The sequence below is a fragment of the Cervus elaphus genome, chromosome 22, assembly GCF_910594005.1.
Source record: "Cervus elaphus chromosome 22, mCerEla1.1, whole genome shotgun sequence".
NCBI classification, from domain to species: Eukaryota; Metazoa; Chordata; class Mammalia; order Artiodactyla; family Cervidae; genus Cervus; species Cervus elaphus.
In genome coordinates, this window is record NC_057836.1 from 45,211,650 (window position 1) to 45,227,959 (window position 16,310).

A 16,310-nucleotide genomic window follows, 5' to 3' on the forward strand; every position below is an offset into this window, starting at 1 on the left:
GTTGGAGGGGTGAGAAGATGGAAATGGGGGGGGGGGGTAGTGACTTGCCAGGGACCCATGGTGTGTTGGTGGCAGGTCTTCCTACATGGAGCCTGAGACGTACTGGACTGTATCAAGAAGGATGTTAAATGTCAGGACTGGGCTTCTTTCTCTAAGGGGGTCAGCTGGAGGTGGAAATAGTCTCAGGGTGGGGCCTGGTGGGCAGGGTGTTTGTTTGACTTGAACCACTCAGAAGTGAGGGCTTTGCTTTCAGTTTTGCTTCCCAGAGTATATCTGAGCAGGGTGTGTGTGGTCATTGCAGAGATGCACAGCCGGCGGCTGCATCTGCACATCTGAGAACATCTGGATCTTATTGACACTCAGCCAGAGGAGGACTCCTGGGTAAGCAGGGGGGAGGGACCCTGCCCATCTCCCCATCCTCAGGATGAATGTCTGAGAAAGGATAATGTCACTACTTGACAGAAGAAGGGAACTGGAAGCTCAGAGAGGTGAGGCCATGGCCGTGGCAGCAGATGAAGCAGGGGCAGAGCCTGGATGTGGAGGCAGGTGTGTCTGAGGGCTTCCTCCCAGCCAAGGGCCCCTGAACAGAGCAGAGAGAGGGTGGCACCCGTTCAGGTGGGCTCAGCTCAGGACGCGGTCTCCTGAGACGTGAGCAGTGAGCCCAGGAGGAAGGGGGATGTGGGGGTGCTTAGTACTTTGGGAAACTGGAGGAAGCAGAGCAGGTGGAGGAGGTCAGGGGACTCAGAGCCTCGCCTGCTATGGCCTGGCCTCTTTGAAGCTGCCCCCAGGGAGCTAGGGTGGGGCTGATGGGGGAAAGGGGATTTTTTTAGTTACAAGGAATCAAGGTTTGTTGAAAAACCCTGCCTCTGAGTGCCAGGCTCAGTGCCAGTCCCTGGAGGAGGCTGCCGCCTGGATATGGACAGGACAACAAGCGGGAAGTCAAAGGGCGTTGGTTTCCTATGTTCGCCGGGCCCCCTGCTCAGGTTGTGGGTGATGGGAGGTTCTGTGTGGGGAAGATGGCCCTGCTCGAAGAAGTAGGAAGGGCTCACTGCACAAGGTCCACATATAATCCCTCTGTTGCAATATTAAGATAAAAAGCCAGACTCTTCAGACATCAGTATAACAGGAGGGACATGAGCTTAGATCTATGTTATTTACTGGCACAGACAACCCTAGAAACTTTGGGTTATTAAAACTACATTCCCACCCCTCCTTCGTACCCATATCCAAAGGCCTGGTCTTGGCCTCCTCTCTGCCCACAGAGAGCTGTATGACCCTGGGCAACCTACCTCCTGGGGAATTGGTTGTTCCTCTTACTAAGTTTTTAAAAGCTAATTTCCATTTTTCCCTGTGGGTATGGATGTTTTTTCTAGCCTGGTTTATGGGATCCTTGGCAATTTTAATTTCCAAGAGTCCAGTAGGTCAGAATTTCCTTTATACCTTGTTGAATGTGGGTATTTAGAAAGGTTTCCTCAAATCAATGTTATTTTTAATGCTTTCTTCAGTCCCTTCAGTATTTTCTCTCTGGTTTACATTGGATCCTTTGAATGATCAATTGCTTAGGATCTTTAGTTTCTTCTCCATGTCTTTCTCTTCCTCTTTGTCCCCCTTCTACCCTCCCTCCCTTTCTAACTTTCACAGGGGGAACTGGGGTTGTGCTGTGTCAGCAAGAAGCTGCTTGTTTCATGTCTCCAGAAGGGGTCCCACCCCTCATATTTTGGCAGACTGTGCCCAGGAGGATGGAGGGTACCCAGAGGCCCTGGACAGGAGTAGCAGCAGAGAACAGACAGGGCCCCTAATGATGTGGGTAGGCTTCTCAGACCTGGAGGAACTGAGCAATAAGAGAACCATGACCAGGAAAGTGTGACCTTCAAGAGGAGCTGGCAGGGAACTGGAGGAATGGGGCAGAGGGAGGCTTGGAGCTGGGCCTCCAGGGTCAAGTAATGCGTCACATAGTGAGGCCAGTGGGGAAACACATTTCATGGGGAGGGGCAACCTGTGCCAAGTGAGGAGTCAGACTCCTGCAGCAGGCCCTGTGGAGACAGACAGTGTGAGGAAGACAGGAGCTGGGGACGTTGGGAGGGTCTGAGTTCTGGGCTAGGGATGTTCTTAACACCCCTGTCCCTTCCCAGGGAGCATGACTGCAGGCACATGAGGGAGATGGTTGGGGAGAATCTGTCTGCCCATGAGGAGGGGAGGGATGCATGACTGGCCACGCAGCTGGGCAGGGACAGGCTTCTCCGGGGTCCTCCCCCCTCCCACCAACAGCCTTTCCAGAAAGGGACCAATCAGAATAAACAGAGGAGGATGCCCTGGACAGGAATCCAGCAGAGGAAGTACTGACCACATCCACACCCAGCTGAGGCCCCAGACAAGGGTCAGGACCAGGACAGGAATGGGAGGGAAGGACAGAAGATGAGTCCAGTATTCAATGCATTTACAACTGCTTGTCATCATCGAGGAGCCGGCACTTCTGCCCAAGCCCGCCTCTTCTTTCTGACTTGACTCTGTTCTCATGTTTCATGATTTCAATAGGCTGACCTGGCTCCTGGGGTCCTGCAGCTTTGGGGCAGAGAAGGAAGCAGGGGACCAGCCAGCTCTCCTCTCCCATCCTCTTGGAGGAGGGTGGACCTTTGTGAATTCTCTCCCATCCACATGACACTGCCTCCAGCCTTCGCCACCAGGCACACCCCCTAAACACAAGCTGATGGTCACTCTTCCTGAGGGAGAGATGTGCACATCACGGACAAAGGGGTAGAAGGAAAGATTCTAGGAGTAGTGCTTAGGTAAGGGGATTTGGGGGGAGCTCTAAGGAAATGGGGTTGCTCTAGATTGGGTGCTGCAGAGAATGGTGGGCAGCACTACCATGGGGTCTCAGAACTCCATGAATGGAGAGGGGAGACCAGAGCGAGGATAAAGCTGTAATGGGTAAAGAAGGAGCAGTCATGCTTTTCAGCCAAGGGAGGGGGCGAGGTGTGGGTGAGGGCGCAGTGATGGGTGTTTGCTGTCCCCTTCACTCCTGCTGTCAGGGTGACCCTGTGTGAGGCTGGAGTTCTGTGAGAGCCTTTACATCCAACAGGAGAAGAGCATCGCCCTGTTGTGACACCAGGTCAGCCCCGGGATGTCAGGGGTTCTTTCTTTCTCATTCCTTTATAAACATTCATGTAAATAAACAGAGAGGAATATACCCATAGACGTCAAGACACCTCTTATTATTAAATTCAATTAACACAGAATATTCCCATCACATTCACTCTTCTTTGCACCATAGAGACAAAAGAAAGGCACCCGCTCAGGTGTGTCCAGCTCTTCGCAGCCTCATGGATGCAGCCCTCCCAGCTCCTCCGTCCATGGGTTTCCCAGCAAGAGTTCTGGAGTGGGCGGCCATTTCTTCATCCAGGGGCTCTTCCCTGCCCAGGGATCGATTCCATATTTCTTTCATCTTGCATCTCCTGCATAACCACTAGCATTCTTTTTAACCTTTATGTCTCTCTTTTTGGCCACACTTTTCTAAAGTCCTCTCATTTGAATATTATCATGAACTCATGGCCCTTTCACAGACTCAGCCTGCCTCAATGAAACATATTCATAGCAATCATTATCTTTCATTATTATTATTATATGTGGGTGCCCTGTTATGACCGCTTCCCTGATCATCTTCAAGAGCATCCTTGTCTTTGCAGAAGCAGAGATGCCAGTCTCTGAAATTCACCTCCCCGGCAAGGGGTCTTCCTTCCATTGAGTGGACGGAAGCCCGAGGGTGCACGTGTGGGTGGGCAAGATGCTGCTGGACAACATCTGTTGAAGGGCACAGTTCACTCTCATTATTCTGGTTTAACTCTGTTTTCACGCCTACTTTTCCAGAGAACTACATTTCATCAACATGAACATGTCCCCTACACTGACAGGTGTCACAGCAGGAGTCACCCATTTCTTGTTGGCATTTAATTCAGCTGCTTCCATCATCTTTAAGGTGGTGGCACTAGCAACCACCCCATTTTTGTGGGTTACTGACTGCTATAAAGTGACTTCTGTTGTCTTAGAGGTAAAACAATCCAGTCCTAAGGGCATATGGTTAAAACAGATCAATTTGTACACAGGGTTCTACTCATTCCTTCCCAAGGAAAAGCTTTTTCTTTAGATAGTTAATCAATCTCTTTAAATGATATTACTACATTGGGAGGTGGAATAATGTGAGAATGTGTGTGCAGGAGACAGGAACCTGTATAGGGATTCTGGCTCTAGCACTAGCTGTGTGCTTTGAGGAAATTTCTTAATCTCTCTAAACTTCAGTTTCCTTTCTAATAGGATCATTGTGAGAACTAAAAGGAGGTGAATTCATACCAAGCAATTGGGAAGGTGCCTGGTGCAAAGTGGGAAGTCATCAACCACAATCACTAATAAGTAGTAGGTATTGCATTTTGCTTTTTCTTGACTTAAATTTGATAGTATTTATTTACTTCTTATTAGGAAAAATAAGGATTTCACTTATTTTTATACTTTCTATTATACCTGTCCCCTTCTTCTCCATATATCCTAGTTCCACTAATTGTATATCCTCCGTTAGGAAGCTTTCTACTTGTAAGCACTTTATTTACATCTTTGTTTCTTATGCTCTCGACTGGACCTACTTTTTCTTGATTCACAGCTTTGTAAACTAAGATATTAATCTTCATCCTCCCTTCAGTGCTTCGGCTCCCAAGTTCCAGAAGTGTACTTTGACTTTCAAATTGACAAGTACATTTACTTCACATATTTAAACATTCTGTTTCATTTTAAAATTTAAAGGTTATTTTATAACGACTATAAATGAAGTAAAACTAAGATTTTTGAATCACTATGTTATACACCTGTGAGTTATATCATATTATGTATATTAATATTACTTCAGTTTTAAAATAGTCGCCAAAGGACCTATATTTACTTTAGATATTTTTTAAAAATCAAAGAAAAGAGTTTACATTTTTTGTGATATTTTAATACATTTTTTAAAAGCTAAGTTGCACCATATAGCTGCACATGCTTCTCAGCTGTTCCATTCAGTTCAGATTAGTCACTCAGTCGTATCCAACTTTGCGACCCCATGAACTGCAGCACACCAGGAGTCCCTGTCCATCACAAACTTCCGGAGCCTAACCCAAACTCACGTCCATTGAGTCGGTGATGCCATCCAACCATCTCATCCTCTGTCATCCCCTTCTCCTCCTGCGCTTTAGTTTTTCCTGATGTTTCTAACTGGCTTCATCTTCACCCCTTGCACTGTTTCTCTTCAACATTTCCTCCATTTCTTTCTAACTGTGCCTCATGGGATACCGAGCCCCCTATCCCCACAGACTCTGGACTTCTTATCCCATTCTGGACTGGTTTCTCTCTAGGTCTGCTGTGCGCCCAGCTGGGATCCTTGGATTCCTTTCCCACTGGGTTGATGTTCCTGATTCCTGGATCCCACGTCTATCACTCTAGTTGGTATCCTTTACCTTCCTCCATAATAGACGTAATCTATGTTTTTTCCTGCATCTCATTCTCAAGTAACCTTCTAAATGTCTGGTGAAGAGTGACGGCTGCTGTGAATATGGGATGGGATGTGGGGTTGGTGAGCTTGTCCCCTGCTCTCCCCTCAGACTCCCTCTCATCTTGCCCCCTCCCTGGGCTCTGCCCAGCAGACCAGTTTTCTCTCCTGTGAACACGCTCCCTGTTTCTCTCCCTCTACTGCACTCCTCTTTATTCAGCTATCACTTCCCCATCCAGTGAGTCTTCAAATATTTGTTAAAGACTCTGGTCTCCTATTGCTCCCATGCTTGTTTTTATTAACAGCAGAGGGAGGAAAGACAGGCTATGGGTTCTTGAGCCAGTGAGTGGGGTGGTCCCAGGGTACCAAGGGCAAGACTTCTGAACTTAGGTAAGTCAGGTAACATCTATGTGTCAGCTTCCTTATTTGTAAATGAGGATACAATGGTACACATCTCAAAAATTAATGGAATAACATATGAGGTACCATTGGTAAAGTTTCAGAGCCGATACCAATACAGAGCAACGATCACAAACACAAGTTGCTCTTATCAGTGAAAGTGAAAGTTGCTCAGTCATGTCCGACTCTTTGTGACCCCTTGCATTACACAGTCCATGGAAATCTCCAGGCCAGAATACTGGAGTGGGTAGCCGTTCCCTTCTAGAGGGGATCTTCCCAACCTAGGGATCGAACCGACGTCTCCTGAATTGCAGGTGGATTCTTTACCCACTGAGCCACAAGGGAAGCCCAAGAGAAGCTGTTTCCACTCAATTTTGAACCGGGGACCTTTTGCGTGTTAGGTGAACGTGATAACCACTGCACTACAGAAACCACGCACTCTTATCAGTAGATGGTATTTTACCAATATATACCTTTACCATCATTTCAGTCAAGTCTCAGGAGGAGTGGTTGACAGATGCTCTATTGCTTTCTTAAAAATAGTAGCTACACATCATCAACACTTGCTTTCCTCCCTCATCTCCCACAGCAAGTTAAGCACATGCAAAATCAAAATAAATTATTTAATTATAAAGATCTGATTTTTTTTTTAAAAAGACCGCTGAGGATGGGTATTTTTGAAAGGATGGACACCCTCATATATTATAAGTGTGAACATAAATTGATACAGTTTGTTTGCATAGCATGGTGGCTCTAGGTATGGAAATTTTTTAGGTGTTGATGCCATCTGATCTTAATTCTACTTCTAGATATAGCTTAAGAATACAGTCTCAAACTGGAGCCCATTATACAAAGTGAAGCAAGCCAGAAAGATAAACACCAATACAGTATGCTAACACATATATATGGAATTTAAAAAGATGGTAACGATAACCCTATATGCAAAACAGAAAGAGAGACACAGATGTACAGAACAAACTTTTGGACTCTGTGTGAGAAGGTGAGGGTGGGATGTTCTGAGAGAATAGCATTGAAACAAGTATACTCTCAAGGGTGAAACAGATCAAAAGCCCAGGTTGGATGCATGAGACAAGTGCTCAGGGCTGGTGCACTGGGAAGACCCAGAGAGATGGGGTAGGGAGGAAGATTGGAGGGGGGATCAGGATGGGGAACACATGTAAATCCATGGCTGATTCATGTCAATGTATGGCAAAAACCACTACAATATTGTAAAGTAATTAGCCTTCAACTAATAAAAAAAATGGAGAAAAAAAAAGAATACAGTCTCACATGTAGGTGAAGTTTTATACAAGGAGAATATTTTTTGCACTATTATTTACATAAAGGATTAGAAACGACATCAAGTCCAATAATCAGCAGGGGAAAGCAAGGAGGACAGAACACCTGCAGAGGTTCTCAGTCATTCAGAGCAGGGAGACAGGAATTGGGGCACGGCTGGTGGGACCCCAGGCCCTTGTGGGAAAAAAGTCTCTTGCAGAAGCAAGGAGGACCTGGGCTGTGGCAGCTGTATCACCAGAAACATTATCAAGGAGAGATTTGATAGCGAGCAAGACATCATTTTGGAATGAAGAGACATTTACAAATTAACATATATCCAAAAATAAATATTTTTATATATTATAGGGAGTAGAGCATAGTCATCACAAACGTGTGATTTGGATCAGAAAGACTCAGGTTCTAGTCCAGGCTCTGGAACCAGCATGAAAACTTGGACTGAGCTAAGTTCAAGTGAGTTTCAGGAGACTGCATGTCAAAGACATGGATCAATGTTCTCATTAATATTATTTATTACCAATTCAAAACCACAGGTGTCCCAACCTCACTTCATTTCCAGAGTATCACCTCCTATCTGTTCTTCCAGTCTCTGGTTTGATCGTTCCTGTAACTTCACAGATGTCTGTCTCCTGTCTGATTACCTTCTTCTTGTGCCCCAACAGGAGAGCAGGACTCTGACTTGGCTTGGAAGGAGCTGTAGGAGGTAAATGACATAGCTGAACTAACAACCAGCAGAGCCCAGGAGACAGAGAACCACACTGGGATAAGTCCCTGGAGGCACTGGTGGCCAGCCAAGGGGAACCCACCAGAGAACTTGGCCCTTGCTGCTCCCTGAAGCCACTGCACCCTCACAGTGGAGCTCACAGTCTGCTTTCTCTTCCCCAGGGGTGAGGTCACACCTCCTTCCAGCCTGACGCAGACAAGGAGCTGATTGGAGGTCTCTGAGAGCCCCTGCTGCCACCATGAGCTCAGAAAACTTTGGAAACTGCTCAGGTAGTCAGCTGCCTCTTCTCTGGAAGGTTCCTACTTGTGCCCCAGAATTGAGGGTGGTGTTTCCAGGCTGAGTTAAACTCCAGAGGAATCAAGAACCACGAAGAGGATGGATAGGCATCCTTGAGCTTCCAAGAGAGACCAGGAGATTCCCCTCACCCTGGGGTCTGCCCACATCCTCCTTCCCGGCCCTCTCCTCAGGATCCATGACCAAGGTGCTGACTTCCTGCCTCTCCCACCACCCAGCAAGTGACTCAGAACAGAGGCAGGGAGAGCACACGCGGAGCATGGACAGCAGATGGGAGTCCCCGAGGCCAGGCAGGCCTGGGAGAGAAGGTCCTCCAGCATCACTGGAGCTTCTCTTGCCCTCTCCCTTGACCTTCGCCTCCTGCTGCTCCCAGACCCTGGGCCATCACCACAGAAGCTGTTTCCTCTGGCTCTTGCCCAGCCACCAGCCCAGACGCTCTGCAAGAGTCAGTGGACCCTGCACTAAGAGCCAGTCTGGCCTTTCCCGCCTCCCACCTGGAGGGGAGGAGTGATGAGGATCATATTGGCTCCACCCCTCCTCCACGTGGTTGATCCCCTCCCCTGCCCATCCTAGAGTCTGTGGTCAGAAGCAGGAATCCTCTCACATGGTAGTTTTACTCAATGGTGTGTGGTCCTCAAGTCTTTTTAAAAATTAGGTAACATGAGTTTGTAATGTTTTCAAAGTTTCATGTGTACAACATTATATTTCTACTCCTATATACACTACTGCATGCTCACCACCAAAAATGAGTTGCAAAGAATCCCCATTGTGTGCTATAGAGTAGAATGAACAAATCACAGGAGTTTTAAATGTAAGGAGGATTCAACGTCACGTCCAAGAAATGTCTGACATTTGACCTCAGAGCTTTCGGCTCTGTAGCCTTGGGCTGCCCATTCTCCTGTCTGAGTTTCACTTTCCTCTTCTGTGAAATAAGAATAATGTCTCTTTGTGTGGATTTAGCAAGAAACACATTTTATATCACGTCCCAGCCCACACACATATATATAGCCTGGCCACCAATATCTTACCTGCAAGTCCATAACCTCCAGATCTCTGAAATCACACAGGGATTTTGATAACTCATGGAGGAGTAATCTTACCCTGCAGTGATCTGAGGCTATTTATAGTCATTACATTCATTTATCGCATTTAACTTGAGTATTCAATTGTTTCACTGCCCAAACATGAAAGCATTCATTTATAGGCTGCTGCCAGTCTATTCTGGAAGTGGTAACTAACAGATCACACTTGCTCTTTCTTCTCTTTGTGTGTGTGTGTTCAGTTGCTCAGTCATGTCCAACTGTTTGCAACCTCATGGGCTGCAGCCTGGCTGCCTCCTCTATCCATGGGATTCTCCAAACAAGAATTTTGGAGTGGCTTGCCATGCCCTCCTTCAAGTGATCTTCCTGACTCAGGGATCAAACCTGCATCTCTTATATCTCCAGCTTTGGCAGGCAGATTCTTTACTACTAGAACTTCCTGGGAATCCCACTTATGGCTTCAATTTACCTGGGAATCCCATGTAGGACCTCATTTCACCTAACCTCCTTAGGAACCCTATCTTCACAAAGGTCACCTGGGGGTTTACTCTGCAACACAAATTGAGATGGGGGGACAGTCCATCCATAACCCTGGTGACCTCATCAAGAGCACCCCAGGTGACTGCTGCTTAGCAAGGTGAATTTTAACTACTTTATACTCATTAACGTTTATGTTCCACCACAAATTCTTCTAATCTGATTCCCTTTTCTTTCATCTAGATATTGAGATCTTTTTTGAGGAGGTCATTGAATATCTCTGGGACAAACTGAGCAAAGAGGAACTGCTCCTCCTGCTGAATGAATTCCTGGAGAGAATTGAGGCTGAGACCAGTTTGTCCAGGTAACCTGCACAGGTGCACAGGAAGGTCTCCCATGTCCCCCAGCACCAGACTAGCTCCCTCTGGTAGACACACATCCTCCAGGCAGGACCCTATTGTTGGGGTCTAGGATTTCGCTTCTCAAGATCCCATCAGTAATGTTTCCTCCATGTCATTTGCTGACAGTGAATAATCCTGGGTTGAGAAGAGATGAAACCTGTGAGGAAGGGGCAGGTTATGTGACCTTGGACAAGTTACTGAACTACTCTATGCTTTAGTTTCTTCATCTTTTCAATTTTATTGTGAAGACACCGAGATCATGCATGTAAAGTGCTTCTCATAATGACTGACACAGAGTAAGTACTCAGTCAATATTAACATTTAAAAAACTTGTTGGGATGAGACAGGGCTCAAGGGTCTTCTTTCTGGTAATGAGAACCAAGCAGAATTTCCTTTGGGACACGTTAGAAAATCCTGACACCACCATCTGTGTGCTGGGCTTCTGCCTACAGTCTTTCTATTCCTCATGTAAGGAACTGTACCAACCCTGCAGGGTCCTGCTTGCCCATAAGGCAGAGAGGCTACAGAGGAACTGGAGGAGCTGGTGGGATCCTGGATCTAGCCCTGCCCAACTGTGGGTCTGTGGGCTTAAGACTTTGAATCTCAGATCTGTCCTGTGTCCAATGGGAATAGCAGTTCAGTCTGATGGATTATGGTAATGGCCTCAGAGTGAACTGCAGGGTCAGAGGTGGGAAACCAAGTGCAATCATCTCATCCAAAGGACCAGGGAGGCCTGGACCAGGGTCAGACCCAGGGGTCAGGGTGGAGCAGAGGGTCCTGGTTGGAGGACTAGTAGGCAGGCTTGGGCAGCAGGGCCAGGACTAGAGTGAGGATAGTGGGCCTTAAGGACACAAAACTGAAGGGACTGTGACCCTAGCGGAGTTCCCCTGAGTAGAGGGGGGGGACATTTCTTCCCTCTCTGATGGGATCCCCTCATGCTGGGCTAGAGGGCCCTGGGTGACCGTGTCTGCACACCCTGCCTTGGACCTGGGTTCTCATTCCATCTAGGACCCTCTTCTAGTCTACGTGGAGTCCCCCTGACAGTGGGAAGGCCGTGTGGCTCAGTGAGCCCTCCAGAGTCACAAAGAGTGGTTGCGACTATGTGTCATTTGAGGGATTCTGAGAAGTCTCATGCATCCCCACCCAAGAGGAAAATGCTTCCTCCACCAGCTGTGCAAGTGCCGGTCTCCTCAGGCTCAGGCGTTCAGAAGGATGTTTTCTCAAGTCCCTTGAATCTTTACAGCTTCCTCAAAGTTGCACACGGCCTTGGGCTGCAGGCAGGTGAAGCTATCGCCAGGTAAATTGAGAGTTAGGTTGGTGACCCCTGAACAGTTGAGGGTGCTGGGTGACGGGTCAGGAGTCAGTGAGGTGAGCTGGAGAGTCCAAGGGAAACCAGGACTCATAGCACATCTCCTGCTTCCCTGTCAGTTGGGGCAGTGGGTAGATCCTGTGACCTTCTGCTGAGAAGGTCAAGGGCACAATGCTTAGAAGACAGCAGATGGCAGACCAAATGATTATAAGGTGCCTTCGAGCTCTGACTTTTGGGGTTTAAAATATTCTAAGTCATAGAGACAGCCAATCTGCAAAGTATAAGGGCACAGTGCCCAGGACTGCCCTTACTTTGACTTCAATGGCAAATTTAGGGGATCCCCAAAACAACTCTCAGGTTCAAGAATTCCCTATAGAATGGACAGGACTCACTGAAAGCTTCATGATCCCAGCTACAGTTTATTACAGGGAAGGAGAAAAGTGCCCACCAGTCAGAGGGCAGAGTCAGGGCAGGTTTCACAGATGAAGCTTCCATTGTCCTCAGGACACGTTACTGACCTGGATTCGGTGTGTGACAAGATGCACGGAGTACTGCCCATCAGGGACACTCACCTTGCTTAAAAGCCAGATTACCCTGACCTCTCATCTCCAGCCCCTCCTGGAGGTCAGACTCCTGCCCTGGTGTCCAGCTCTACCAGATGGCAGAACTGACACCATGAGACCCAGAGACCCTGGGTCAATCATCACCTTGTCAGACTGACCAGTGGCCAAAGGCCCAGGCAGGCAAGGACATGCCTATCAGCTGGAATTCTAGGGGCTTCGGGACCACTTCCCAGTAGCCAAGGACAAAGAGCAGGGAGACTTCTCACTACACACCAAGGCCCTCAAATGAAGGTTTTCTCCTCCAGTGCTACATGTCTTTGTTTATATGTGGAGTCCCACTCCAAAGACTCTTTCGAAGTGATAGTGTTGACCCACCTGTGAGACGTCTTTACCACATACCTTTTCTCTGGCTGAGCCATATGGCCTGGCGATCCTCATTCGCCAAGCAGGGATTGAGTCAAGCCCAGCAGTGGGAGTGCAGAGTTGGAACCTCTGGACCACCTGGGAATTCTCTCAAATACCTCTCTTAAGTTGCAAGAATCCTAAGGTGACTTTTGTTTACCTATTCCAAGTTTAGCTATGTCAAGATGGAGCATCTAAAGTATGAAATGTGTTTAAGGTTGAAAGAGAAAAGTTCACATTTATAAATTTCTTCTCTAATTGATTGATAGTAACATATCTGTGTTTATGCAGAATAGATATTATGGAGCCAGTTTCACAGACAAGCAAACTGCCTTTCTAATATCTTGACCTTCATTGTTACAGGAAAGACGCCAAAGAACTACACAAATATCTGAAGGAATTGAACAGAGCCTTGGTTGAGGAGGACCAGGAAAGACTCACCAAAGAGCAGCTGGACAGGAGGAGGTTTCTGATTAAGTTTCCTCAGGTGAAACGGCAGCTGGAGGAGTTCATAGGCAAGTTCCACGAGCTCGCAGACAAGGTTGACAAGGTGCATAAGGGATGTACCATCTCCAACCTGATGGCCCACAGCACCGGTGCTGTGTCTAGTATTCTGACCATTGTTGGCCTGGCTCTGGCACCCGTGACAGCGGGGGCCAGTGTGGTGCTCTTGGCCACTGGGATAGGGCTGGGAGCAGCAGCGGCTGTGACCCAAGTGTCCACCACTATCATCGAACATGTGAAGAGGTCATCAGCAGAAACCGAAGCCAGTCACATGATGTCAAGTGATGTCAAGAAATGGAAGTTTCTCCTAGAGGTACTCAAGAGCAACCCCCACATTGTTGACACAAGAGAGAAATTCAGAGAAGCTGTGCAATGCATTGAAACGAACATCCAAGACATGGAAACAGGCAAAGCCAACCCTGACTCTGCAGCCAATGCAAACATCTACATGAGCCCTGGGAGGATCTCAGGCCCGGCCATCCAGCAGATACAGGCAGGTTTCAAAGCCACAGCTTTAACAATCACCAAAGGAGTCCGGATCGCAGGTTTGGCCACTGCAGGGGTCTTCCTTCTGGTGGATGTGGGCTTCCTGGTGAAGGAGTCAAAGCACTTGCACAATGGTGCCAAGACAGCAGCAGCTGAAAGCCTGAGGCAGCGGGCATTGGAGTTGGAGAGGAAGTTGGAGGAGCTCACCCAGATCTATGAGAATCTGCAGGAGGACCTGATTTAGCCATCCCCAGAGCAGTAGGGGTCCAGGGACACGTGAGGGGCTAGCGTGCAGAGGTACTTTGTTAGAGTGAAAGAGAGGGAGACCACATTAATGAAGCTGGGGGTTAGGAATTTGGCATTTCTGTTGTTGAGCACAGCAGGGAAGGGATGGATGTAGTGATGGATGAGGAGAGAGAAGGAAGGGGCCTGGAGCCTGCATTAAGGGAGGAGGGGGCACCAGAGAATAAGAGGCGGGGAGAAACGACTTTTCTTTTCATACTAAGAACATTTTATTTTGTGTTGGAGTATAGCCGATTAACAGTGTTGTGATAGTTTCAGGTAACAGCAAAGGGACTCAGCCATACACATACATGCATCCATTTTCCCCCTAACTCCCCTCCCATCAGAAACCACTTCCTTTGGACTAATGATAACCCTGGAGGCAGAATAAAGGGAGAGGCAGGCGAACTAGCTATGAAAGGCCAGGTATACGAACGGGTTGACAATGGGAGAAAGTCAGAGAGTTAGGATTGTTGGGATCCAGAAGGAGCAGGGGCTCCTCTATCGCCCTCCCCAGGCTGTGATGTTCCAGCAAGAAGAGTCTTCCCCTGCTGGTGGGAAGTCTCTGGACCTCTCCTCCACATCAACTCACCTGTGGCCCTAGCTGATGTATCTTACTTAGGCAGTGACTTCTTTTGTTTGTTTGCTTTATTGAAGGATAATTGATTTACAATATTCTGTTAATTTCAGGTATACAGCAAAGTGATTCAATCATACAGGTATCTATGTATTTATCTGGGCTTCCCAGGTGGTAAAGAATGTGTCTGCTAAGCAGAGACACAGGTTTGATTCCTGGGTAGAGAAGATTCCCTGGAGAAGGAAATGACACCCCACTGCAATATTCTTGTCTGGGAAATCCCATAGACAGTGGAGTCTGGCATGCTACAGTCCATGTGTTTGCAGAGAGTCAGACACGACAGAACATCTGAGCATGTGTATATCTATATTCTATTTTATTCATTTCCATTATAGTTTATTACAAGATATTGAATACTATTCCTATGCTACTACAGTAGGCAGGCCCTTGTTTATCGGGTGTGTATCTGATAATCCCATCTCCTAATTTATCTGTCCCCCCAAAGCTTTGGTAAAAAGTTCCTTTTCTATGTCTATGAGTCTATTTCTATTCATTTGTTTATTTGTATTATTTTCTTGATTCTACATATAAGTTAATATCACATATTTGTCTGATTTACTTCACTCAGTATGATAATCTGTAGATCCATACATATTGTTACAGATAATATTATTTCATTCTCTTTATGGCTGAGTAGTATTCTATGGTGTGTATACATATACCACATTTGCTTTATTCATTAATCTGTCAACAGACCTTTAGGTTAACATAATAACTTGGCCATTATGAATAGTACTGCCATGAACATCAGGGTACATGTATCTTTTCAAATTAAAGCTTTAATTTTTTCTAGATATATGCCCAGAAGTGGGATTGCTAAATCATACGGTAGCTCTATTTTTAGTTGTTTAAGAAAACTCCATATAGTCTTCTATAGTGGCTGCACCAATTTACATTCCCACCAACAGTGGAGGAGGGTTCCCTTTTCTCCACAGCCTCAGAGCATTGTAGATGTAGATGATGGCCCCTCTGATGCTGTAGGGGAGATAACTTATTGTAGTGTGACTTGACTTTCTCTAATGATTAGTGATGTTGCGTATGTTTTCATGTACCTGTGGCCATCTGTACGTCTGCATGGAGAATTGCCTATATAGATACCAGGCAGTGACTCTTGATGACAATGATGATGCTGGCGCTGGTGACAGCACCGTGGGGGGAACAGGTGACAAGTCGCCAGGTGCTCTTTGGGTCCAGAGTGACTGAGAGACCGCTGACGTTTCCATGAAAATCCAAGTGTGGAGTAGGAACAGAGGTTGATTAAAAGAAAGAAAGAAAGAAGGATGAAACAAGGAGGCAGAAACAGGCCAAGGAACTTTGCGGTGAGTGAGGAGATGAAACAGCCTGGGGCCAACAGACACGACTCTCTGACCCTCGCTTTCTTCTTCAGCTGGGGGTGAGGCTGGAGAAGATATTTCAGGTTGCTCTGCTTCTCTCCACCTTGTGTTGTCTAGACTCTGGTTCAATAAATATGAGCTGATTCACTGAGGCTTCCTTGCGTTGACTGATCGGTTCACCTGGGCTCTGGATGCCTGACTTCCTTCCCCGTGAGCCTGTCTCCAAGGTTCTCAGGGAGCGCGTCCTCCATAGCGCCTCCTGCTGGGCTCCCATCCAATCATTTCCCTCAGACCCTGGAGCCCCGCAGACCCCGTGGGACGCCCGGGGGAGCCCGTGTCATCTGACTTGGGCTGAGCACGGGGATAATCCTCCTCCAGACCTGGGGACCAGGGTGGACACCCAAGGGTGACTGAGAGCAGAGGGCTTGTGTGCAGGTGTGGCGGGGGGGGGGGGGGGTGGTCAGCCATAAACAGAGGGGTAGAGAAAGACAGCACACACCTCACCCAGGCTGCCTCACACCAGGACTCCTGCAGGAGCTTCCAGAACAGTCTGCCTGTGTTTACCTTGGGGCACTGCCCTGCCCCACCCGTCTATTTCCCGCACTGCCTAGAATGACCCAGAAGAATATCGACCTGAGCGACAATTGCTTTCA

At 47.4% G+C, this 16,310-nt stretch overlaps 1 protein-coding gene across 9 annotated transcripts; it reads left to right on the forward strand.

Annotated features, from left to right (window-relative positions):
* Window positions 1-277: 277 nt before the first annotated feature.
* On the forward strand, window positions 278-15,809 carry LOC122680081 (apolipoprotein L3-like). 9 transcript variants are annotated; one of them, XM_043880984.1, is made up of 6 exons: window positions 278-381; window positions 2,536-2,786; window positions 4,309-4,411; window positions 8,090-8,197; window positions 9,983-10,103; window positions 12,778-15,809. In XM_043880984.1, the coding sequence occupies exons 4-6, from the start codon at window positions 8,167-8,169 to the stop codon at window positions 13,646-13,648; spliced, it is 1,023 nt and encodes a 340-aa protein (XP_043736919.1). In that variant the 5' UTR covers window positions 278-381; window positions 2,536-2,786; window positions 4,309-4,411; window positions 8,090-8,166; the 3' UTR covers window positions 13,649-15,809. The 9 variants fall into 9 exon arrangements, with proteins under 9 accessions (XP_043736919.1, XP_043736913.1, XP_043736918.1 ...); XM_043880978.1 differs by having other exon boundaries at window positions 4,309-4,407; XM_043880983.1 differs by having other exon boundaries at window positions 4,309-4,404.
* Window positions 15,810-16,310: the final 501 nt, after the last annotated feature.